The sequence below is a fragment of the Myotis yumanensis genome, unplaced genomic scaffold, assembly GCF_028538775.1.
Source record: "Myotis yumanensis isolate MYYU_CA2020_CCGP unplaced genomic scaffold, mMyoYum1.0.hap1 SCAF_3, whole genome shotgun sequence".
Lineage (NCBI taxonomy): Eukaryota > Metazoa > Chordata > Mammalia > Chiroptera > Vespertilionidae > Myotis > Myotis yumanensis.
The window spans coordinates 37,389,982-37,416,611 of record NW_027223754.1 but is presented as its reverse complement, the minus strand read 5'-3'; the positions used below and the strand labels follow the sequence as shown (position 1 = coordinate 37,416,611).

At 37.7% G+C, this 26,630-nt stretch overlaps 1 protein-coding gene across 2 annotated transcripts; it reads left to right on the top strand.

Moving 5' to 3' along the window:
* The first annotated feature begins 762 nt into the window (after window positions 1-762).
* Window positions 763-18,046, top strand: METTL21C (methyltransferase 21C, AARS1 lysine). 2 transcript variants are annotated; one of them, XM_070407427.1, is made up of 5 exons: window positions 763-993; window positions 2,125-2,204; window positions 11,562-11,728; window positions 12,432-12,549; window positions 16,144-18,046. In XM_070407427.1, exons 2-5 carry the CDS (start codon window positions 2,183-2,185, stop codon window positions 16,545-16,547), a joined length of 711 nt encoding a protein of 236 aa, XP_070263528.1. In that variant the 5' UTR covers window positions 763-993; window positions 2,125-2,182; the 3' UTR covers window positions 16,548-18,046. The 2 variants fall into 2 exon arrangements, with proteins under 2 accessions (XP_070263528.1, XP_070263527.1); XM_070407426.1 differs by lacking the exon at window positions 763-993 and having other exon boundaries at window positions 2,108-2,204.
* Window positions 18,047-26,630: the final 8,584 nt, after the last annotated feature.

The window sequence follows — 26,630 nt, the reverse complement described above, 5'->3', positions numbered from 1 at the left end:
GCATGTACTTGGTTGCGGGCACATACCCAGTAGGGAGTGTGCAGGAGGCAGCTGATCAATGTTTCTCTCTCATCGATGTTTCTAATTCTCTATCCCTCTACCTTTCTCTCTGTAAAAAATCAATAAAATATATTAAAAAAAAAACCAGTAACAAATGAACTAACAAACTCGTAGAGACAACAGAATGGTGGTTACCAGAGAGAGAAGGGGGTTGGGTGGGCAGAGCGAAGTGAGTAAAGGGGTCAAATATTTGGTAACAGAAGGAAACAAGTTCAGGTGGTGAGCATGCAATAGAGTGCACAGATGTTCAATTATAATTTACACCTGAAAATTATTAACCAGTTATCCCAATTTAATTTTAGAAATATGTTTTCAGTGAACAGGGATGTTTATATGTACTCTTAAATGCTATTCTGCATGCAAATGTGCAGGTGAACGGGTGGACATAAACCTTAGCCTTCCTATTCTGAGTAGGAAGGAATCCTGGTAATTTGATTCCTGTGTCCAGAGCACAACAGCACACATTCAAAAACATTCTGATGCTAAGAACGATGCTTGCACCCAGACAGGTGACATGAAAAATACGTAGCCTCGGTTTCTCAGAATGTCGTAACTGAAGAGTCTTAAATAACTCCTGGCATCAAATTAAAAGATGGATCGCTTCACCCAAATAATCTTCAGTCACTTGCAAGAGTGATTTATATTCACCTATTTAACCTTAGCTGTATTCATGAGACACTCACATGGAATATTTCTACTGTTCTTCAGGCCCCTTATTCATGGGCGTTCCGACCTCATTGCTATATAACCAGAGGCTCTGAGCTGCAGCTGTCAGGATCCTAATCCCTTCTGCAAGGACTCAGGAATTGCTGCCAGTGTGTACAGTAGCAAACTGCGTGCTCGCCTTTCAGGCACCATCAGAGGTCTCATCAGCAAAACAAAAGTTGTGGATGATTCTTTTTAAGCTTCCAGAAATTCAGCTAACTCGTTTAGGTATGTCCAGACTTAACATTTAGTAAATGTTGCCCTTCAGGCAGACACGTATAATAAAGAATGCTCTCTTTAATGGAAGAGAAACTAAAGTGGGAACAAGATGTGTGACCACTCTTGCTATAGTTTAGCCATGTAACCTCAGGCATGTAATTTAACCTTTGGTTTTTCCTTATTTGTAAACTGTAGGGGAAATAATTTGTCTTCTAACTTACTGTAAAGAAAATGTGATGGCTATGGAAAATGTTTTGGGATCCTTGGAAGAAAGGAGTGCTATAAAATTAATGATAGTATAGTGATTATTATGACTTAAAACTGAGATACAAGATCAAATAATTGCTTTCCAAAGTTGGAATAACAGTTCATTTAAGCTAATTCACATGATATGCTCTATTTGAGAGGCATAAAATACTTTAATCTCTTCAGTTTTAAATATGTTTGCTGAGATGGTATGGATTCTTTAAATTAGAAGCTACTCAGAAGACCATTTGTCAGGAGGGCTATTTGACATTGGGTATGTGCTAATGACACATTGATGGGAACCATGTGAACTTTGAATTTATTACTATGTAGGAAGCTTTATTTTAGATGAATACTATGGTTTTTACTACACTGAATGAAACCAATTTTCTCCCAATGCTTTAATTACCTCTTTTAAGATTGCTATGTAACTAGTCAATATAAAGATGATGTCTTAACCAAAGGACTTGTATGCATACATATAAGCCAAACCAATGGACACAGACAACAGGGGGATGAGAGCATGAGGTGGTGGGAGAGGTTGGGGGTTAATGGGGGGATGAAGACACATTTGTAATACCTTAACCAATAAAGAAATTAAAGATAAAGATGATGTCTTTCTTGTGATAGCTGAGTTAGTCTCTGGTGAGGAATGTTTTATTTCTCCAGTTGCTTCTAAAATTTCTGACTCTGAAGCCTTTGTTTGAATTTTTTTATTTGTACTAGATAGATTGTGTTTCCATGGTATTCCTTAAAGCATGATTTATTAATATATGTGATTTTAATATGTTTCTGCTATATTTGAAGTTAAGCTTTATTATGTAAATATAAAAGCATTCAACACATTTTGAATTAATTGCTACTATTTGACATTTTAATGTATTATTTGCTTAGTTTTCAAGCAGTGATCAGGAAAACATCAATATATGGTCATCCATTAGTTCATTGCTTAATGGATCCAGAAGCTCAAAAAGGTAAATTATTTTATGTTTCTTTATGTAATTTGACTAATTGGAAGATAATAAACAACTAACAGAACACAAAACCTTACCTTTTCAGTGTTCATTAGTGTCTTAAATAGAGCTAGGACTTTTATCAATTACATATTATATCTTGGCTTGTGTTTGCTAACCTGTAAATATCTCTAATAGTGTTCAGTGTTTACTGATATCCCTACAGTCCTGATGATATGTTAAAGGTAATTTTGAAGACAATAAATTAAATATATAGTCTTGCTAAATATCTATTTTTTTTAATATGCAAAAATGGAATAATTCTTTTCCCAAGTGCTATACATGTGATTGTGATCTCTGAGTTACTTTATTTCAGATAAGAAGATTGTAAGGGAGATAAGAAGTCTTATGTAAAACTACATGTTTTTACTCATGCTTGGATGAAAGATGATTTTATACTATGAAAACATTTCTCACCTTTGTTTATGGTCCCTCTGATGTATTAGTTAAAGGCAAATACATACAGAATGTAATTGACCTCTTGGTGAAAGGAAAATTTAAATTTGAATTCTACTACCAGTGTAGTTATTTGAAATGGACCCACCATTTTTACATCATCTTAAATAGGGTGGCTTTGCTGGATTATGTCATATAATTATCTCCATTATTTTGAGATAAAAAGTGCAAACATACACTCTTGCCATAGACTAGAAGAATTATTACCATGTTTTTGTAGTATACATTTTATTATTTTGGCTTCTTTCTCTATCTCCTTTATCTATACACTGTGGATGTTTTCTAAGAACTATAGTCCTATTTTTTTCCTTTTTTTAGGCATACCAGGTGGCCTCTACCTCGGTGAGCATATTTCTAGGCCACAAGAGGAGGGTGTATGCCCAGTGTTGGCAGCCTATGTGGCTTACACACTAATGGTTTTCCTGTAGTGGTTTTTGTAAATCTAAACATGTAAAGTTGTAATCACTTAGAGAATCCAGCCATTTAGGTGATTTGAATGAAGAAGAAATTTCTGTGCAGTTTATGAATACAATTACATCATTATCAACAATGCTTGGTATCACCTGTGTGTTCCATAATTTGGCACATTATGAAGGAAACGAAAGAAGTTCAAGGTAAGGTTGAGACAGAACTAGTATTAAAATATTTTACAACATGAATAATAAAAAAAATTCAAATCTTGCCACATTTGCCTTATTTTAAAATTATTCACTGCCTCTTTAATTTTTATAGAGTAAAATCAAGACTTAGCATGACATAAAGTGTTTTATTTCATGTTACTATCACGACTTACTATGGCCTCCTGGTTCATGGGTCAGTGCTCAATCACTGAGCCACACCAGCAGGGCAATTATATTGCTATTTAAGAAACATATCAAACTATAGTTGGAAGCAATATGTTCAATATACCAGTTAGAGTACCATCACACATATAATTACTAAAGATTCATTCATCAACACATTTTACATGAAGTAAACTGAATAAATATATGCTAAATAAGTAATAAATTTCCCACATATTGAATAAAAATAACTTAAATATAATAATCTGTATCCGATATCTTCCAAGGTAAGGTTTAAATGTCAAGTTTGAATGTCAATTGTTGCCCTTAGGGATGGTCTACTACTACTTCAAAAGCTCACAAATTCATACTTGACTCCTAGACCCAATGCTGCTCCTTAGTTCAGACTCTTTCCCATCTTTTGTCTAGATTATTGTATGTCTTCTAATGAACTTCTAATTTAGCCTTCAGTTGCTGCTGCCAGAGGTAACTGTTTTTTTTTGTTTTGTTTTGTTTTTTCTTATTTAAAAAATCCGCCCTTTATTTCTTTTTAAAAAATTTATCTTTATTGTTGAAAGTATTACAGATGTTCCCCCTTTGACTCCCTCCTCCCTACTTCCTCAACCTCCCCAGGCCTTCACAGCACCATTGTCTATGTCCATGGGTTATGCATATATACATTGTAGAGGCCTGGTGCATGAATTTGTGCACAGTGAGGGTCCCTCGGCCTGGCCTGTGGGTTCAGGCCAAAACTGGCTCTCTGACATCCCCCAAGGGGTCCCGGATTGTGAGAGGGTGCAGGCCAGGTTGAGGGACCCCACTGGTGCACAATCGGGGCCAGGGAGGGATGCAGGAGGTTGGCCAGCTGGGGAGGGACTGCAGGAGGGCTCTAGGGCATGTCCAGCTCGTCTTGCTCAGTCCTGATTGTCTGGAGCCCAGCAGCAAGCTAACCTACCGATTGCGTCTGCTGGTTAGTGCACGTCATAGTGACTGGTTGACCAGTCGACTGTCTGCCCCCTGGTGGTCAGTGCACGTCATAGTGAGTGATTGAGTGGCTTTAGCATATCATTAGCATATTACACTTTGATTGGTTGAACACCTGACCAGACACTTAGCATATTAGGCTTTTATTATATAGGATAAGTTCTTTGGTTAATCTTTCCCACCCCTTTCCTCTGAGAATCCTCAGTCTGTTACATGCTTCCATGTCTCTGGATCTATTTTGTTTGTTTATTTCATTTGTTCATTAGATTCCACATATAAGTGGGATCAGAGGTAAGTTTTTAAATATCAAATTTGATCATGTTATTTTTTGTTCTAATGATCTTTATTGACTCCACCTCACCATATAGAACAAAGGTCAGCATTGCCCACAGATCTGATCTCACCTGCTTTTTCAGGCTTATTTTCTATAACACCCCAACATGCATCCGCTCCCCAGATATATGATGACTCTCCAAGCCTGTTTCCAGCCTTGGTGGATGTCTCATCTTCCTTGACTTTACTTCCTTCCTTTTCTGCCTGGCAGCCTTCCCCATCCCTCCAACTTAGCTCAAGTGTCTCCTTGAGAATGCTTCTCTAATCTGACCAACCAGTGATGTTTACCATAGCAATTTGAAAATGTTTCTTTTATTGCACTTATTATACTTCACTGGCATTTGTTTATTTGTCTCTTCCCACTGTGATCCCAGCAGCAGACTTTGAGTCCAACTATTTTTCCCCCCAATGCATCCTGAGGAGTCTCAGTAAAAGATGAACTTTTTTCTTCTTAAATGTAGTATCACTTAATCCACTTGATTAAAGTTACAGCCTCTGTAAATTCTTGAAATTAAGTAGACATGTAGACAAAAAATATGTTTGTGAAATCTCAGGAGTTAGTTTCAACATAAGGACCCAAGATCTTGACATTACCTAGGCATTCAGAACTTTCTATCTTTCAGGCTAGCTTGTGACCATTTACTAATCTGAAAATATCTTTAACATCTTTCTTCTTTTTGATCTCTAGATATTTCTTAAGAAGAATGACATTCAAGTTTGAATAGAAGATTCAACTGAATGACAGTCTCTTTCATTTAGTTGAGGGTTTTTTACTTTAAAATTTCTGACAGGTTTTCATGACAGCCCTCTAATGGCAGCTTAAATTCACTTGTCATAGCTGTTAAGGACGTGTGTGTGTATGTGTGTGTGTGTGTGTGTGTGTGTGTGTGTGTGTATTTCTGTGATCTGACCCTTCCATTTACTATTGTTGATACTAACCTTAAAAGTATAAAAAAGAATATAGATGAGCCTTTATTTTTGAAGGCTTGCTGCAATTCAGCCTTGGAAGTCAAATCTCTGTAGGATGTTCCTCTTAAGAAAATCATCATCATAATGTGGCAAAATCTTGCTAATTTTCACTTCATAATTAATTCTCAGGAGAACAAGAGCACCTGGTAGATTTTATTCACTATCAGCAAAGATTTTGTTGCAGGAAATGGTGATAAGATTTTTTTTATATCAAAAAGCATTAAAATAGATAAGCTCAAGATAGCAACATAGTAATACTATCTTGATTATGTTTTATTTACAATCTGTTTTAATATTTATGTTTCAATATTAAATTCATTAATAAAATAATACACTAAGATTATAGTAGATAGTGTTTATCTAGAGGTACAAATATGAAGAGTTTTCTGCTTTTCACAGAAGAAAGCCAAGATTCATCATTTTGTGTAATATTATCCAGTTTTAGTTATTTGTCCTGGGGCCTGAGTGCTAGGTAACAAGGAGAGAATATGTATGTAAAAATTATTATTCAGAATTGTAAATTAAATTTCATTGCATGATAATGCTATTACTTTTTTTGAGACAATTCCTCTTCAAATCTACTCATTTATTAATTATCTCAAGATCCAATCCCATATTCAACAAATAACTACATATGCACTTTGAGAGACATGATTTTTGTGTATTATATTGGGAGCATAGATTTCTCCCTTTTACTACAACAAGGCTACTTTAGGGATATCGTCATAACGTGCAGCTCTTTTTATTAGATTCCAGTTCATAGGTTCTTATCCTCAGCCTTAAATGGGTGATGATATTGTTAAAATTTAATATCAAGCGTGTCTTTTGGTTTAAATAAATAACTAATATTAAAATTTTGACCTCAAAATCTTTAAATAGAAGTTAATGCTTAAAAACAGCAGTCAAAGTTTTAAGGTGGAAATAATTGTATGTGTGTCTATATTTTCTTTTAAAATCTCAAATATCTAGACAAATTATGTTAAGTAGCCAAGTTTAGTATATTTTGGTTTCTTTGTATAAATTATGCTAATTTTTACCTGTTACTTCTTGTGGAATGACTGTAGTATTCAAATAGCATTTAAGTACAAAAGAGAATATTGATATAAAACATTGTCAATTTAATTTTATTCAACATGATAATGTTTTATATATTATATGTGGTCATTATAGGCATGTAACTAATTTTGAATTACCATTTCTAGTAGGTAGAATTGTGATCTTTTAGAATGGATATGCAATTATTAGTGGTTATTGTTGTTTAATGAAATCTCTTTGAAGAACCTTTATTTTGGGGTATAAGTAATTTTCGTTTATAATATACTCACATATATATTTCAAGTCTCACTTCCTTATAAAGATAAAGATGTGGTCATTCTTAAAAAGAAATAACTATTTTAGGAAGACAGTAAAAAAATAGGAATTATTTGTTGACACACTGTACTTTTTAGAACAAAAACACTAATCTGGTGAACCAACCTTTAAAAGAAAGTGCAAAGTCAGAGATGTCACTTCGTTGCAGTAAATATTCACTGGCAAAGTTTTTATATCAAAGATTGGAACTTTAGGAGATGCTCCTGGGATTTAGTGTACTCAAAAATCTATTAAACCCTGATACCTTAGGTGACTTGTCAAAGAAGTGCTGCATTTACAAGGAGTTTGCAAGGAGGCCCAAGAGGGTATATTCAGCTAAAGGTCAAGGAAGCAATTAATGTTCTCTGCTTTTCCCTAAAGAACTTCCACAGCAAACATTGCACCCACCCCCCACCTCATCTTAGCAAGGCAAGTGAATACAGTGAAATGAAAGTTAAAGTTAAATAAAACATATTACTAATATTATTTGGTTCTTATAGCTCTTCCTGAATGTGAATGTGAATGCGAAATATATTAGAAGAGGGGCTCTTGCTGAAGAATATCAATTTTTCATCTCTTTGTTTTCTCTGCTCTCTGCCAAGAGTCCATCGACGTTTGTGGTCCTGGTGGAGTGGGATGGTAGATTGGGCCCTTCCTGTGGCATGTAGTGAAGTTGGAATTCTTTTGGGGAATATTTGATTTTGTATGGATCCTAAGCAGGACTCTATTAAGGGCTTACATAACTTAGGGCAGGAAATCATCTATGTCTTTCACAGGTTGACATGGTGTTCCTTCTTTTGTGTTTCATTGTGCTTTCCTTTTACCTCCATTTTAACAGTTGCCATATAACATTGCATTGTCCATTTGTCTGTCTCTCTCTGCACATCTGTCAGGTTCACCAGCACACGGACTGTATCCTTGAATTTTTTCATTTTCAGTCACTAGATAGTGTGTAGGAATTAGTAAGTACGAAGTGAATACTTGTTGAATGAATAAATGAATGCATATCTTAGCTTGTCATTTGAAACACTTCTCTCCAGCCTACTGAGGAATCTTACTCCCCATTCCTTCCCTTCCCTTCCAAAGTCTGATATTTCTCTCTCTCCACTACTGGCTTCCTTTTGTCTACTTTTATTTACTTTCTCTCCTACATTTCCTTAGCACAGTGGTTGGCAAACTGCGGCTCGCGAGCCACATGTGGCTCTTTGGCCCCTTGAGTGTGGCTCTTCCACAAAATACCGACTTCTGCGCATGGGCCACGAAGTTTCAATCACACTGTACATGCGCGCCTGCATGTGGTATTTTGTGGAAGAGCCACACTCAAGGGGCCAAAGAGCCGCATGTGGCTTGCGAGCTGCAGTTTGCCGACCACTGCCATAGCACCTTGTATCTCTATGATAGCACTTCTCCACATGATGTCATGTAGTTCTTTTATGGAGTCAGAGAAATTTAGTTGTACAGTGGCCTAGTCCAGCTAGACCAAACATCAACCTGGTGTATCCCTAATATCTAGAAAGAACAGTCTTCTGGTTTCTGTTCGATAGCTTCTGGGGACTAATTACTTACTACCTTTTGAGACGAGCCCTTTTATTTTAGAAAAGGTGTGATTGTTAGAAAAATGTTAAAAATCTGCTTTATTGTAATTATTTCCCTTGGGTTCATATTCTGCTCTCTCAGAACATCAAACACACACACACACACACACACACACACACACACTCCAATCTCTTCTATTTACTGCGCCTCAAATTTGTGATAACTCTTGTGTTCCCTCGATTGTTTCTTCTTTCTGATGAAAATGCTGATCTTCCAAAACTGCCTTCAGAGGGCTGAGGGTCAACAGTCCTCACCTCCCAGTTGCTGCAGTTTTCAGAGGCCTACTAAACTGGGGCTTTCCAAACTGAATATGGGGCTACAAATATGACCCGAGCACTTTCAAATAGAACAGAGTTCTATACATCCCTTGTTTTAAAATTATGTTGTTAATAAGGTCTGGTTATTTAGCTTTGTTGATAGTTGTATTTTTATTTTTGTCTCATATTGAGCTTGTGGTCAGTTAAATGTATATATCTTTTCCCCTCCACAAATAAGTCATCCTGAATGTGGACTTTATATTTGTCTTTATCAAATTTCATATGAAGTCCAATCCACTGCTATAGCCCATCAAGATTTTGTTTCACATTCAGTTTTCTACTATAATTCCCCATTACACATATCATTTGAATATTTGATCACACTGTTATCATCAGTCAAACCAGTAACAAAAATGTTAATCAGAGCAAAGCTGCAAACACCCATTTATTAAAAAGGTGGGAGCCAAAGCCAAGTACGTAAGGGGGTATTGTGGAAAAACGAACTTACATCCAATTCTTCATGGGGTTGGCATGAGGTACCTCATGTATTACTGAAGTTCAGACAGTTGTGTCTATGAATCTGTACTTTTTCCCGAGGGCAGAACCAAGTCTGTCTGGCTAACAGCTGTCTTCCATCATCTAGCTCAGTGCCTGGCACATAGCAGGCCTTTAATACATATGGTTTTGTTGAAAGAGTAAATGGAACAACCGAGGAACAAATGTTCTGGCTTAAGGTTTTGTTTGTTTGTTTGTTTGTTGTGGCTTAAGTTTTTAAAATGAATCTTTTCTGCCTATCTCTTTCTCTTTTAAAGAATTACAAACTTGTTCCTTTCCTTGGTTTCCTTAGTCTTTATTTGCCACCTTCTCTTCTGAGGAGAATTAAGCCTGGATTCATTAGTATTGAGGTCAGGGAAGTGGCAAAGAACAAAGACAAGACTTGAAGGACCAGGGATTGGTGTAAGAAAGAAATAGTTTCTCTATTAATTCAAATCTTATGTTAGATAGGTTAAACCTAAGACACACTTTCTTTATGAAGCCATCCCTGAGTAACCTCCACCACAGTGATTTCCCCTTTTTTATTTAACTGTAGAATCCACCCCCCCAAGCATTATTGCAGTATAATTGTATATATTTAAGAGGTACAACTTGTTTTGCACATTGTGAAATGAATACCATAATCAAACTAGCATATCCATCACCTCACAGTTAACATTTTCTTGTGTGTGTGTGTGTGTGTGTGTGTGTGTGTGTGTGTGGTGAGAATACTAAAGGTCTACTCTCAGTAAATTTTAAGTATTTAATACCTTATTATTAACTATAGTTACCATGCTATACATTAGATATCCAGAACTTATTCATCTTGTGTAACCAAAATTTTGTACCCTTTGATCAGCATCTCCTCATTTTTCCCACCTCCCAGTCCCTCCCATTCTACTCTCTGCTTCTATGAGTGACTATGGAATTTTCAGTTGTACACTTCAATATCGCGCAATCAATTATTTTTTATTACATGCTGATCTTATTTTATCATTTAGTTTTATAACCAAAATATCATAAAAGCTATAACAACAACAATAATAACAATAATATGTTGAGCCACATGCAATTGTAGACAAGGTGCTAAGTGCTTTGCATGCATCATCTTATTTCCAATCTCCCAACACTTTTTGATGTATGTTTTTCTATATTTCCCATTTTACAAATAAGAAATTGGAGGCTTAGAGAGAGGTGTATATCTTGGTCCATAAATAGTTTGTAAATTCTTTGGGACTATTAAGTTCTTTTTAAATTACATCTTTTTAGTAGTTTAGTTTGGAACAACCAAAAAAGGAGCTCCTTTTTGGCTCCTTTATTTACAGGTTGTATGACTCTCTGAGTCCTAGTTTTTTATCTGTAAAAGTGCAAAGAATAATGCATATCTTATAAGGTTTGTTGCAAAAATTACATGAAATATAATATACAATGTATTTAACATGGGCTGACATGTGAAAAAAGTGCTCAGTAATTGGTAGTTAATGTTGCTAATTAACTTTGTGTAATGTTGTTGATGTTATAGTACCATGAGTTATGCCCCCCCAAAATAACATAAACATAAGTAATAATAAAATAGTACAAGAGTATATTGTTGGATGGTGTTAAATATTTTTTATCTAAATAAAGGCAAGTCATAAAGGATATGCATTACTGAAATAACTGAAAATGCATTATATAGCCAATGTGAATAGGTGGGTTCTTATATCCCATCACCAGTATTTCTTTTGTCCTAGTTGAACACATTGAGTCGCCTTAAAATATATTGCTTTCAAAAACTATATTAACATTTGTTTCACATAGCATTGCAGAAATGGACAGTGGTGATTTCAACTTCAGTGAAATCAGAAAGATGTTGTCATCCTGATGTATGGAATGTTAGCTTACATCATGAGTTATTTTCAAATAGTTTATTTACCTTGCTAGTACATTGCACCTAAAGTCAGTGAATATTCAAAAGTAACTTAGAATAAGTAGAAACATTGCATTTCCATCAGGCTTTCCTTTTTCATTATCTTACTAACACAACTGGAACAATTGCCTTTTTCTTTTCCTTTCAGGAGACAGAGAAGACAATGATGACAAGGAAGTGGTTGCAGAGATCATGGCAAGGTGTTTTTTTCCAGCTCTAGTAACAACTGTCCCCTGGGAAGGATTTCATTTTGTTGGTCATGAGATTCGAATTACCGAAGCCATGGATTGTTATGGTGCTGTTGTTTGGCCATCGGTATAATTTCATACAAAATTTCTTACATTTCAATTATTTTCAGTCAGTTTTGTTCATTATTATGTACTATTTGGAAAAAGAAAATAGGTTTCATAGTTCTATTTTTTGACCTCAAACAACAGTAAAATTTAGAAATCATGAAATTGGGAAAATGCTTCCACCAATTAATTCTACTTCTGACATGTAGGATTAATAAAATGTTGTTTGCATCTTGAGAGTTTTGTGACCCTAAGGGTTTAGAATTGTGAACATTTTATTTCTCATTTAAATGGCGCATTTGAGTTAACCAATTATAATGAAATGTTTATCAATGTCAACATGGAGAATAGTCTAAAATATTCTCCTTTACTAATTGTCCCATGAAGGGTTCAGACCCCTCGCTGCTATTTGCTCCAATCTCACACATTCTTTGAAATGATTATTAGTAGTAATTGCTTGCTTTAAAGATAATCAACCTAAGAAACTGAACTCCATATTTTTAGTTGTCTCTTTTCTCTTCAACAATCCCCAAAGACTCTTTCTAGCCTAAATGTTGAGTCTTTGAAGGATGTACTTCTGTTGATAATTTTCTGTAGTTCTATCTATGTAGATACACACACATACATATCAAAGCATTAGTGGGATATTAATTTAATAGGGTTTAATTATACATCAGTTATCACTGGCCAAGTACTATGTATTTTTTTCTTTTTAACTTTCATAGGCCCTTGTTCTATGCTATTTTCTGGAGACGAATGTAAAGCAGTATAATATGGTTGACAAAAATGTGATTGAAATTGGAGCTGGAACAGGACTTATTTCCATTGTGGCAAGTTTACTAGGTGAGTAGGTATTTTTTATTATTTATTTATTTATTTTGCTGCAAAAAGCTTTATTGTTTCATTTGGTCCGATGCATGGGAGAGGGCTTCAGGGTGGTCAAAAGAATGGATAGTAATTTCACGGAGAGGCTCAGGTAAAAGCCAGACACCAGGGGAATGCAGAGGGGCCCCTTGCTGGGGTCCAATCCCAGCGGGTCCAGGGGTCCCCAAAGGTGTGGACGGAGTCGGCGAAGAAGGAATGACACGAAGACAGCCTTCAGTTGGTCAGCAGCCTAGTCAGGATCTATAGCCAGGATCTCCAGCCAAAGTTCTGGTCGGAGTTCTGGTCAGGAACTGATGAGAATCTGACGTTTATTGTCTTATTACATCCGTATTTATACCAGCCGATTCCAATCCCGTCAATTTCTATTACAAGGGTTAAGGTGTTTCTCATTTCCATTCCAGGGAGTAAAGACCATGTAGCTTAATTACCCGCCTGGCACTTAATTAAGGGGTTGTATCCCCTCCCTAACCTCAGGGAAAGATCCCCACCTGGGGAAACAACCTTTCTCGGAGAGGTGACCTTGGTTAAAACACATGGCGCTAAAGGGAGCAAACATATTAAAAACAGTATGCTACATACGCCAGGTCCACTGAAACACATGCTGTGCAGATGCCTCTTTCCTGCAGCGACTGCGTCAAGCAGCAAGGATGGACTGGCCTCCGGCAGCCCCTCAAAGACCTCTGGGCTCCAAAGGCTCCTAGTTGTGCTTGAGAGTGAGCCTTTCTAAGGGATACACGCCCAGCCCAGTCTTTGGGCCGGCTGTTAGTCATGTGTCGCCCATCTTCTTGATGAGTTTCACCTTCTCATCCAGGAAGTGGTTCTCCAGGAAGTCACAGAGCTGAGGGTCTGCATGGGTAGAACCCAAGGCATGCAGCTCTAAAAGGGCCTGGTTCAGGTTCCTCTCCAAGGTCAGGGCAGCTTCCATGGCATCCTGAGTTTTGCCCACTCATCTTGAGAAAGCTTTAGCACATCCTGGAAGAGAATGCGGCCGCCATGCTTGTTTTGCAACTTTAAGAGATGCTCAGCGCCCTGGCACTTCTTCTCTGCCAACTTGTGCCCTCTGCCTCAAGAGCCACCTCTTCCAGGTTGAAATAGAAGCCCAGAGAGAGGTAGGTGTAGGAGGCCCGCAGATACAGGTTGGCCAGGCGGTTGACTGCAGCCTCCACCTCGGTGGAATAATTCTAACAAATTTGGCAGCTCACAGTTGTTCAGCAATAAGGAGTTAAGGTAGAAAAACACACAGAAAAAAGAACTGGTGTGTTGGCTGGTCCCGGAGGTGGTTCTGAGGGTGGTGACTGGATAAGATGCAGGAGAGTGGCCGGAGGCTGGAGAAGGGGCATCCCTGGTTCTGTTCTGTCAGAAAACCATTGAAGCAAGAGACAGATCCGGGACTGCTGAGGGCACTGCCTAGGTATTTTTGGTTGAATAGTGTTTAAAGAATTTAATGATCAAATATCATTATCTGCTTTAACTAGCGAATGTACTATAACCTTGGCCTATTTTTAATTCCTTAATTGTTTGAATGAGCTTCATCAAGACACTATAAATTTTAAAGTCACCTTACTAGTTTCTTTTAGAATTTTCTGTGAAGTTGTATTAATTCTTCTCAGGGAATGCTAAGTCACAAATGTATTCTAATTTTGAGGTGCACTTAAGCATCCTGGCTGGCTGCTAGAGGAGATGGGTGAAATACTAAGTATAGGCAAATTCGACTCCTGCTGACTCTCATATTCTTTATCTAAATTTTAGCCCATTTTAAAATTTCCATGTAGCCATATATTTCTTTTGGGTTTTGAAGTCCTCTGCTTTTATGAAAAAGCCCCTGTTAGAATAGAGAAGGAATATTAGAAATCATGTCTGCTTTTAATTTTATGTATTTGCCCTTGGCTTTATTTTCGCAGTCAGTTTCATTCTTCTTTTGCAACCTCTTGTTCTCTCACCAGAATCTTATTTTCCAGTTAAATGTGTGATGGTCTCTATGCATGCTTCAGCCTGTTCTAGTTAAATCTTTTTGTTGTTGTTGTTACAGATTGATTGTTTTGATTTAGCTGCCTTTTCTGATATGTGCTACCCAAATCTTGATTTCCTTGATCTTCCAGGAGAAGTGCACACCCGCCACTCTAAAATCTTGAGAAGAATTCAAGATTTAGCAATGTGTAACTTTCTAAAAACTGGGAAAATATAGGACCCTTGAAGTCCTCCTCAAATATATATAATTTCTCTGTCCTGATAGAGTCATCATTCCATTTTGTATGGGTAGAGTCTAAGGCACTATTGAAGGCTTCCCTATCTAGGAGCAGAATTTGTGTTTGGGAAGTCATTTGTTTCATTAAAAAGAATTATCCTTTCAGTATGCTTGTTTATCTAGACAAAAGTATCAAAAGATTTGAAGCTTTCTTTAGTCAGTATTCAAAAAATGGTGGTGTTCACTTCTCTAGACATAATGATATTAATAGTTAGATATTTTACACTCACTGTAAGTAAGGGTGAATTCCTTTTCTTGGGGTTTAAAAAATATTTGTAGAAAATGACAGAGCACCCACATTAGAGCTGAAGATTTATATTTCTGTGATTCTATCAATGATGTGCATATTTCCCTCCCATTTTAATATTTTCTACAAAATACAATTAATGACCAGAGGAACTTGCCATTGGGACTAAAGAATGGATTCTAAACTGGTCTGGGCTGAACTAGACTTCTCTTCCAGTTCTGCTTTCCCATTGTTTACTGAGTCTGTTCTTGTCTGATGATGTGGAATTGACCAATCCTAGATTTATTTACACATTATTTTCAGGCTCTGCTGCTGCTCTAGGTTTACTTTAAGGGCCAAATTTTATTGATTATTGGACCTTCCAATTTCCTCCTGAAAATGACCACCAGTATTCACTTTTAACAAGGAAATGGTTTATGTTTTCTTCATCTGAGCATTCTGTTCTGCATCTGTGATCTTTGGCTGCAAGAACACTATATGCAGCTTGACTTAAAATTAGGTCAAGCAGAAAATTTGTGCATAAACATGGATGTCATGATACTGTCAATGTAATGCCATTGAAAAGTCTTTCCTCCCCCCATTTCTCATATTTTAGTACTTGCTGTTCAATGATAGGATGCCCAATGTTGTGTATACTTGTTCAGTCTCACAGGACTGGGGCTCGGAATTCTTTTAGGGAAGAAACTGGTCATCTTTTAACAATGACTTTTGATTGTTCCAGCAAGGATACCAAATCTTTTTAATTTCCTTTTCTCTTGATTAGTTTTTCCTAGTATTTAGTAGATAAATAAAAAATAACAACAGCAACAACAAAACAAAGAAAAAAACATTGGAACAGAAAAATGGAGTACAAAAGTACCCTGGGAATCGAATTTTTTTAAGGGGAGGAATAAAACTGCCCTATCATCATTTTGAAAGGGATTTCTCTGCTGTGTGTACTGACCAGTTTTTTTCCTTGGGTCTAGCAGTTGTGCAGAATTGCAATATGCATGTAGGCTTGAAGCTGGATTGTTTACTTTATCCCATGAGGGTTACTTTTCTACTGCCCTTTGCTTCACAGGTGCACATGTGACTGCCACAGATTTACCTGAATTACTTGGAAACCTGCAATATAATATATCCCGAAACACCAAAATGAAATGTAAGCATTTGCCTCAGGTTAAAGAACTCTCCTGGGGCATAGCTTTAGACAAGAACTTCCCCAGGTCTTCCAACAATTTTGATTATATCCTGGCGGCTGATGTTGTCTATGCTCATCCTTTCCTGGAAGAACTCCTCATTACCTTTGACCATCTGTGCAAAGAAGCTACCATCATTCTCTGGGTCATGAAATTTAGGTTAGAGAAAGAAAATAAATTTGTAGATAGATTTAAGGAGTTGTTTGACCTAGAGGAGATTTCTAGTTTCCCTAGCTTGAATATTAAGCTGTATAAAGCTATGAAGAAAAATCGAAGGAGTGCATGATATCCTCAAAGGAGGACTTGGAAAGCAAAGGCCATTTCTAGTAGATGATGACTTTAAAGAAGACCCTGGATAAGATGATGCAGCACTGACTTTCTCAAGGGGGAACACATGGGCGCATGCACACACACACGCGCACAGACACACACACACTTACACACTTGCTATATCCAAGATAGCAATTTTCCAATTTATAGCACATGGGTTTGGAGGATGGCAAAGCTATACTATGTGGTTAGGACATTGGTTAGGACAGTGTCTGCTTTTTTAAATTCTTATTTCCATAGAACCCTTATTATTATGATCATTGTAATAAATAGTGCAATTATTTTGTTGAAATATATTTTATTGATTTTTTACAGAGAGGAAGTGAGCGGGATAGAGAGTTAGAAACATTGATGAGAATCATCAATCAGCTGCCTCCTGCACACCCCCTACTGGGGATGTGCCTGCAACCAAGGTACATGCCCTTGACCGGAATCGAACCCGGGGCTCTTCAGTCCCCAGACCAACACTCTATCCACTGAGCCAAACAGGCTAAGGGCAATTATTATTATTTTTAATGGATAACTGTAGAATGGTGGTTTTCAATAATGATATCTCAAAAAAACTTACATTATTCTCTCGTTAGAAGTAAAGAAATAAACTATAGTGGGATATGCAAATAAATCTGAATGGTAATAAATATACCATTACCATAATATAATGGTAAATGTTAGATTATTGTGGTTTTCGTTAGTGCCAGCCTATAGGCAGTCTATCATCTCTGGTTGGCAGGGTGGGCCTTCAGCACAACCTCTGAAATCAATCAAGCTTGTGGATTTGAGGTTATAGGCAAGGACATTTCACTCTGGTAAATGAAAAATGAATGGAAGCAAACATAAAACAGTTGGGATTTTGGAGGAGTTATTGCTTTATTTTTAAGCCAAGTACAGTTATTTTTCTTTTATCACAAAAACAGAAATAAATATAAAAACTTTGGATTGAAAATACACATAAAAAGATATAGGCTCCAATCTCAAATAACCAGACAAGTGGCTGTTTAAAGTTTAAAGCTCTTCTGGTGAACATATAGATCTACATATTTGAAATCCTATGTGATTTTTTTTTTTTTCACATGGGCCTTAAGAGATTAGAAGTCTGAGGTAATTAAAGTTAGTGAAAGGAGAGCAAAAAATTAGAATTTTGTTCCATGTGACAAGAGTGCATTGGTTGGTAACTACTCTTCAGTGTCCCCAGGAACGTTTGCTAGGCTACCACAGTGCCCTTGGGTGATACTTGCTCTCCTCAACCCAGCTCTTTTTGCTTTGCTGGAAGTTCTCAGTTCACTCAGGGTGAGTAGAGCTAAAAGGGTTATTTCCTAGGACCCTGATCTGTAAGCCAGGTGCAAGTATGTTGCCAGTGGATTCTTTGATATGTGCAGTTCATAGGGTCCTTTCTCAGTAACTCCCAATATTTACATAGTTTTCACAGCCTGTTGCATACATAATCCTTTAATCCTCACAACCATTCTAAGAAGTGTAAGTAATGTCATTATCCCCACTTCACAGATAAAGAAACTGAGGCTGAGAGCTGTGAAGCCACTTGCCCCAGGCTATGCAGCTGCAGTGGCAGTGGCAGTGATGGGGCTCTCACGCCCTGGCCTGTTTGAGCACAGAGCCTGTGTTCTTACTTACTGCCTTTGTGTATAAAAACCAGTAATTTTTACTCTTTTTTTAAATGAGTAATTTCTTCAAAATGAAATACCCAGAAAGGTAAGCAAATACATTAAGGAGGACGAGAACTGTTCCTCCTTAAATCTTTATCTCTTTTCTTGCTTTAAGTGGATGGCCAGGGTAGTTCCGTTTGGAAGGTGACACTTAAGCAAAGCTGGAAATTGGTGGGAAAAGTAGCAGTGTAGATATCTGTAGAAGTGTGTAGAGGGGGCTGGATTGTGTCAGATCTCTGCTGCAGTCTGGGTTCTCTGGACGAAGACCCAGAGGTAGAATTTGATGTGCAGGTCATTTATTAGAGACTGCCTTTGGGATCAAGACCTGTGGAAAGGAGCAGAAGCATGTAGGACAAAAGCAGAGGTCAAGCTACGCTGCTGGCCCAACTATAGCCACAGCTGACCCCCACATGGAATGCTGGACCTAGAGTGGCCTTTCAGAGGTGCTCCAGATTGGGTTGAAATGGCTGGGCCTTGATAGCCCCTTGTCATTCAGTCACTGCTGCCCTGAGAAGGCTCTGTGAACTTGGGTAAGGTGACTCTCTTCAGCAGACCTTGACAGCTGCAGACCATCTGCCATCAGCACTTCCAGCAGCAAGGTGATAAGTCATTCTGCAGGGTATCTGGGCAGTACATCACAGTGTTCACCACAGCCTTTAAGGTCATTGAAAGAACTTTGGCTTTTCTTCTGGTGCCAAAGGAACACTGAATGCTTTGGAGTAGAGGAGTGAAAGCATATCATTGTATGTAAGGACCATTTCAAGAACATTTCAAGAACATTTAGGAAGGGGCAAAGAGACCTGTTAGGAGGCTGTGGCAGCCATCCAGGCAAGAGGGGATGGCAGTCTGCAGCAGGGAATGTGCCATGGAAGCGGTGAAAATGGTCAGGTTTATTATTTTATTTTTATCTATTTAAAAAAAATATATTTTATTGATTTTTTACAGAGAGGAAGGGATAGGGATAGAGAGTTAGAAACATCGATCAGCTGCCTCCTGCACACTGCCAACTGGGGATGTGCCCACAACCAAGGTACATGCCCTTGACCGGAATCGAACCTGGGATCCTTTAGTCCGAAGGCCGACGCTCTATCTACTGAGCCAAACCAGTTAGAGCTGAAAATGGTCAGGTTTAGATGTGTTTGGAAGCTAGAGCCAATCGAACTTCCCATCATATTGAATATGTGTGTGAGAAGAGAGAGGAATCAAGGATGAATCTGAAGTGTTTGGTCCAAGCTACTGGGCATGAAATTGGAGGCATCAACTTAGAAATGGTGTGTAAAGCCCATTCAGGGAGCAAGAGTGAAGAAAGCAAGGACTGATTCCTGAGATTGAGCAACATTAAAAAATTAGACATAACTGTATTCAAGATTTTTTTTTCAAGATTTTGCCCGGACCCCAAAAAAGTTACATTAGTATCTGTTAACTCTGAGATATGTATTTTCTACCATGGTGATTTTGAACTGGTTCCTAGAGGTCCAAGATCCCTCAAAGTTGCCTCAAGTGTCTCTAGGAGTATTTTAAGTGCAGCAGCAGGAATCTAGGGATAACAAGAGAAAAAATGGCTCCTTTCCTAAAAATGCTTGAATATCTCTACTAAGCTATTTTTAGGTAGGATAAAGTGTCCTTACTTCAAAGACTGTGTTAGGGCCATATGGTTCATAACAGCTCCTTTTTCTCTAAGTGTCAATCTGTCAGACATGGTGTTCAATATCCATTGTTCTATTCTGTTTATAGCCTTCATTTGCAAAGTTTAACGCCCACCCACACACATTGTGCCCCTCCTGTTCCACTTCATTCTGTGTGCTTGTCTACTTTTACCTTTTTGCTGTAGTTTCTCCACACTTTTCTATATTCAATTTTATAATAATTTAATTTTAAAAATATAATTTGAATGGATTTTTTTCTAACGCATAGTTTTTCTTTTATAGCTAGGAATTAAATTTGTCAACTTTAACCCAAGAGAATTATGCTGTGAACTTTGTCTTTACCTGACTTCTTTTGAGAAATTAAACTATATTACTGAAAACCTCATTCAATTTTCACAGTAACTTTCTGGGTTTCTAAAAAAATAAATATACCAATTATCAAGGTTTAAATAGAGGTTATCATGGTATAGTTATTGTTTAAAATTTACATGTTATGTACATGTAATACCCAGTGTTGTGCTCCAGAGTGCATCAACTGACTTTAGGAAACTAAGTGCTATCTTAGAATGAAATTCTTCTGTCTTAGAATTTTCTGACATATCCTATTTTATTTGTACCAATATTTTATCTACTATAATTTAAAAAAATTGGTTTCTATTCTTTATTTGTATTCAGTTCTCTTTTTGGATAAAGAATTGTGGCATTGGGTGACTTCCTAACAGATTTTGAGCCAACTGTGTACACTCACTATTTTGAAAGAAAAAAATGAGGAAAAACAATAGAATGGAATCTCCTCCACCTCCCTTTAAATCCTTACATTCCAGGAGCTTGGTTCTTTCTGTGAATGCCTGGTCTTTATAGACAGAGGATATGCCCAATTTGTTTTAAGCAGTGCCATTGGCATGTGAGCTGATACATGATTTCTGAATACTTTTGGAAATAGAACATGTCCCCTGGATAGGATTTTGATGTACTAATTTTAAAAACAAGCTGGAACCCTGGGTTCTAGAAATAAAAGACAAAGTCAACCACAAGTAGATCAGCTAGGCAATAAAATTGATAAGCTTAGGAGAAAATTAATATTCTGTACCTCTTCATTCAACTGTTTTAGCTTAGTTTTCATGGAAATCTGCATGTGGAGAAAGTAAAAATTGTCAAATATTGCATTTTCCACACCGTATTATTATCCTATATTATAAAAGGCTAATATGCAAATCAACCAAACAGTGGAACAACTGGTCACTATGTGCATACTGACCACCAGGGGGCAGACGCTCAATGCAGTACTCCACAGCAGTACTAAGGATGTCTGACTGATGGCTTAGGCCTGCTCCCCATGAGCCGTCAGTCGGACATCCCCTGGGGACTCTGGGACTGCAAGAGGGCGCAGGCTGGGGTGAGGGACCCCCCCTCAAATGCACGAATTTCATGCACCAGGCCTCTAGTAATGATAATAAGAAACAAAATTGAGAATGGAGCAGGAAAATACTTTTACAAAATGTAGGGGGATATGGCAAAGCAAAAATTTAAAAACCATAGGCATTTGTGAGTGTGTGTGGAACTCATTTAAAAAAAATCCTTATTATTGAAAATATTACATATGTCCTCCCCGCCCCCCCCCCCCCCCCCATTGGCCCCTTCTGGAACTCATTCTTTATATCTTCTTTGTGAAGCCAGGAAATAGTTCACAAATGATTTCCCCATCCAGGTTTTGGTGTTTTTGAGTTTCTCATGTGAAATTAAGTCTAGAATATTGACTTGCAAGCTCAATTTCAACATTTGCTCTGCTTCCACACAAGATCCACACAAGATCAATGACAGTGTTCTGCATAATTATGTGGTCATATTAATGGGACAGTTATGTTTTTGGTGGCTTAGTTAGCATCAATTAATTCTGTAGTCATATTAACTCCTTTTATTAAGAGTTCCTGAGCTGGACATTCGTGTTTACTCAGATTGTGGATAGCTATGTAGTATTTAGATTTCTGAGCACACACCATTGACTGCCTATTCTACTGAGTTAACCTTTGGCCTCTATCATGAACAGTGCTTTTATTGGCAAAGCTCAAAGGCTTGAGTTTTTTTTCTCTTAATTTCTTTGTTTCTAAGGCAATTGTCTTTCCTTGAAATCTGTTCAAGTTTTAGTTGGCACTCAACCATCAAGGAATTTAAAAGTATCACTAAAAATGAAAACAGATGTCCAGGTTAATTTGTTATAAATGGAATTAATAAAAAAATAGAAAAATATTGGATATCTGCTGCTAACTGCTAACACTTTACCATACCAAAAAATATCATTTGGTTTTCCAAACAAAAGTACAAACTAAGTATGATTTAAACAAGGCATTTAAAATATATTATAGTAGCCAGGCATTATTTAATAATGCCATAAATTCAGGGCATAAGGCTTCTGAAAATTACTTACTTGGTAAATGCTAGATTTTGTAGTTTAGGTTTTGAAAAATTTTGTATTTTCATTGTCTACAGTCCATATATTTATACACTTCTTTGTTTTAATTTAAAATTATGAGTCAGCCTCTTACCTTTACTGGCTTTTAAAATTTATTTTTTGTGTCGTGATTTAATTTGGGTTTTCTTATCTAGTGCCATGATTTAATTTGGGTTTCTTATCGCTTTCTGTATTTCCTTTGTTGGAACAGTATAAATCATAATGGCAAAGGTTGTCTCTTTGTCACAAACCATCATAAATAAGCCCAAAGAACAAGCCATAAAAATGTAAGAAATTCTTAGATTAAAAACTATGAGTAATGTTTTTTACTTACCTGGTGTTCAGAGGTAAAAGTGCAGATTGCAACTAGTAAATTATTAACACTTTTCTACCAAGGATTTCCTCCTTCCTTAGGATCTCTGTGACTAGTAGGTAGTCAATTTAAGAATTAGAAGGGTGTCAAACATGATAAACATTTTATAATCATATATTAAAAACAGGAATTGAGGAATAACTATAAGATTATAATTTATGCTATAATTCTTATAATAAATATGGCAGATCATAAGAATGTGTAGCAGTCTTGGGGTGAGGGAGCCCCCAAAGTACGAGAGCTGTCGGGTGCGGGTGTCATATGAAGGCAATTCAGAGAGGCTTAAAGGCAATTATTAAAATGCAAAAGAACTAATTTAACTACCTTTTACTTTCCTTGGATTATAGTTTTCTTCTTCAGGAAACCATTTCATGGTTGTCATCCACCCATCCATCCATCCATCCATCCATCCAACATTTATTGAAAATCCACAATATGCCCAACAGGGGCTACAGACACACAGTGAATAAAGTAGATGGGCCAGTCCTCCTGGAGACAAAGCTTAGTGCAAATGGTCAGATGCAGGGAAGTCAATGCATGGATACTTTTACTGTGTGTTGGGTGAATGATAGGAAGGAACCTAAACTACAACCAGGGATTCAGTGAGAGCTTCCTGGAGAAGTAACCTGTAACTGGGTGAAAGAGATAAAGAGGGGAGAGACAGGAACATATTCTGGGCAGAAGGGACAACGTGTAAGACACTTTAGAGACGGCCAAGAGTGACGTTTTATAAACTACTCACATAGCTTTTATTAACCCTTGCTGAAATAATAACTCCATTATGGAATACTCACTGCTCTCAGCACTGTTTTAGACATTTCACATATAGTAGCTCTGAATTCTGTTGGCCATCCTAGAGGTATTAGCATAACTTACATATGAAGTAACTGAGGCTCAGTAGGAGTAAGTGATTTCACAAGTTTACGTACATGGCGTGTAGAGTGAGATGGGAACCTCAGTCTCTAAGGTATGAAAATTGTGCTCTTTTCAGGGTACTGCCTTGTGTCCATTTTCCTCTCTGAGCCCTGCAAAAAATCCTAAATGTTATATTTGTTCTAGCTAATTTGGAGCAATCCAATTTAGTGAATATTGTCTTTATTTGCCTCCTGAGCACAAACTTGTGTAAGTGGGATACTGTCGAGATGAACCTGCATGAACTCCTTTTCACAATATATCATGAAGAGTATGATTTTATGAATGTATGTATATATCCAGCAAATACTTAAATACATTTTTCTTTGCAAGAAATATTGGGTAATTATTAGGTTAATTAGTTTAAAGATATGTAGTGATCTTAAAATAGCCAGTGTGGGGGTAAAAAAAGGTTTTCTTGTGCAAAGGGTACTGAGGTGGAAGGAAAAGTTGATCTTTTTCTTGCAAGATGGCTCAGGCAGAATGAAGCAAAGGAAGTGTAGGATGTCCTCAGGTGACTTTTCAGCAAAAAAGGCCAAGGGGTGGGGTTGAACTTTAAAACATCATCCGATCAGTCAATGATGCTAGTGTTTATAAGCTTGTTACTAGGTGGCAAGCTCACTGCATCAGCACAAAGGTAAGCCCTGGGGTGATGTGAGCACACCAGTTCCCGGAAACCACCTTTCAGCAACCTTTCAAGGAGAGGGCAGTGTTGACTCAGGCAGCGCAGCCTTCCGAAGCCAAAGAGGAGCGCCATGGCTCTCCGACCAGGAGATTGGAGGAACACTAGCATGTCTGCAGCAAAGTGCTTGGCGAAGTGCAAATGGCCTTCAGCCTCTGTTAGCCTGAGGTTCTTCAGATGACTGACACCTCGATTCTGGGAGGTTGATATTGCTGATTAAGCCCTCAAACCTTGGCCGGAGGCCTGGACAGGTGACAGGATGTAAGCCAATGCCAGTGTGGGCGGCTCAGCCTGCTTCCATGATGTCAGAGGAGGACAGGCTGTCAGAGCTGTCATGTGAGGGCCAAGCTCAGAGGACTGACTATGCCATTTGCCTCTGAAGAGCGATGTGAGCCAAGAGTAGCCACGGAATGTTCCAGAATCGAGAGAAGGGGAAAAATGATGTATCTAAAATTACCGGTGGGACACGGCTACCCTGGGCAGTCACAAGTTCAAAGGCAGGAGGGTAGGAATGGAAATTCTAGGGAGAAAACCACAAGGTTATTGAGAAAGAGAAATCACAAGATAAGTTTCTCTAATAGTCTTTTTATTGTATATATTACTGGTCGATGTTACATTCACTAGCAGTATGTGAAGCCTGCTGCCTGATATCTCTGCTAAGCAAGTGACTGAATATGGAGTGTGATAAGGGCCGAAGTGGAAGCCAACATCTGAGGAAAATTCAGCTTGGTTGCCGATATAATCTACCTCAGATAAAAAGCTTGCTTTGATTCTGTCATATGCTTCTACCATCTAGGTGAGAAAAGCTGAGGATTTGGATATACCCTTCCCCCAAAGCTCCTGGAATAAAATCTGAGTCTGAAATTACCCATTATTGCCACTGGGGGGCCCCTGTGATCTGTAAAATAAACTTTTCCTTCTGAATATATAAGTGAAAATAAAAGAAATGATTTAAACAAATGGATTGAATTATGAAAGATTATATGCAAATGTATCAAAAGCGGTAAGGGGTAAATACACAACAGTATAATGTGATAAATAGGTGGTGCTGCCCTCCTTAATTAGGGATTAGTTAAATTCTACCTCTTGCCTCAGCACTGTGCACGCTTCATGAAATAAATTCTCCAAGAAAAGGAAAAATAAGGGCTGGTTTCCCGTTTTTTTTTAATGCTATATAGGTTTTCATTGGTTGCAAGTGTGTGTGTGTGTGTGTGTGTGTGTGTGTGTGTGTACCTGTGTGAGAGGTGGATGGGAGGGAAAGGAAGAGGAGAAGACTGTTAAGAGGACAATGAGAGGTAGCCAGAAGAGACTATACTGGGTGGGATAGGAAGAGAAGTTTTGATTCTTATAGCCTGAGGGGAAAATATCTGGCCACATTCCAATTTCTTGTAGTAGGGTGGTTCTTACACTTGGGTGCTCCAGATCCACTGGGAGGGCTTGTTAAGCTGGGCCGCACCCCAGAGTTTCTGATTGAATAGATCTGGAGGGAGGCATTTCTAACATGTCTCCAGGTGATGTGCTCCTGGTCTGGGGGCCACACTTTACACTTCAGTGTTAATCATTTGAGACTGGGGTATTTGGCACATAAGGGAGATGCCTCCATCTGTTTATTATGTCTCCTCTATTTATTTCCTCTATTGTATCTGATAATCCACATCTTAAAATGTACCCTCTTCCTGGAATGAACACTTTTCCCCATGAGACCTTCCATGAACCCCCTTGATAAATTCCTGTAGGCTTCATCTCTTCTAAGTTGTTGGGAAGACAACTTTATTCAACAGTGTGTGATACAGACTAACCTTTTGGCTTGCACTTTTTTAATGTTTATGTCCATTTTTAGTTTAACACTTTAAGCACATTATAAATAGTCTATTAAGTGAAGACAGTGAGAAAAATTGTGTAGAGATTATTTCACAAAGACTAAAGGGATATTTCTTAGCATTCTAGATTGGAGACTCTGAATATAAATGCTTGTAACTTATTAGAGAATAGACAGTGACAATGTTTAATTTTATTGCTATAGCATGTAATTGCTCCATATTCAGACAGGCTCTTAATTAAAAAATGCATTGATATTCCTAGTAGCAGAGATGACTCCAAACCCTTACATTGTCTTTAGAGGCAAAGTTCTGATATACACAAGCTAGAGGCCTGGTGCATGAAATTTGTGCAGGGAGGGGGCAGTGTCCCTCAGCACGGCCTGCACCCTCTCCAATCTGGGACCCCTCGGGGGTGTCCGACTGCCGGTATCGGGCCTAGATGGGCAGTCGGACATACCTCTCACAATCCGGGACTGCTGGCTCCTAACCGCTTGCC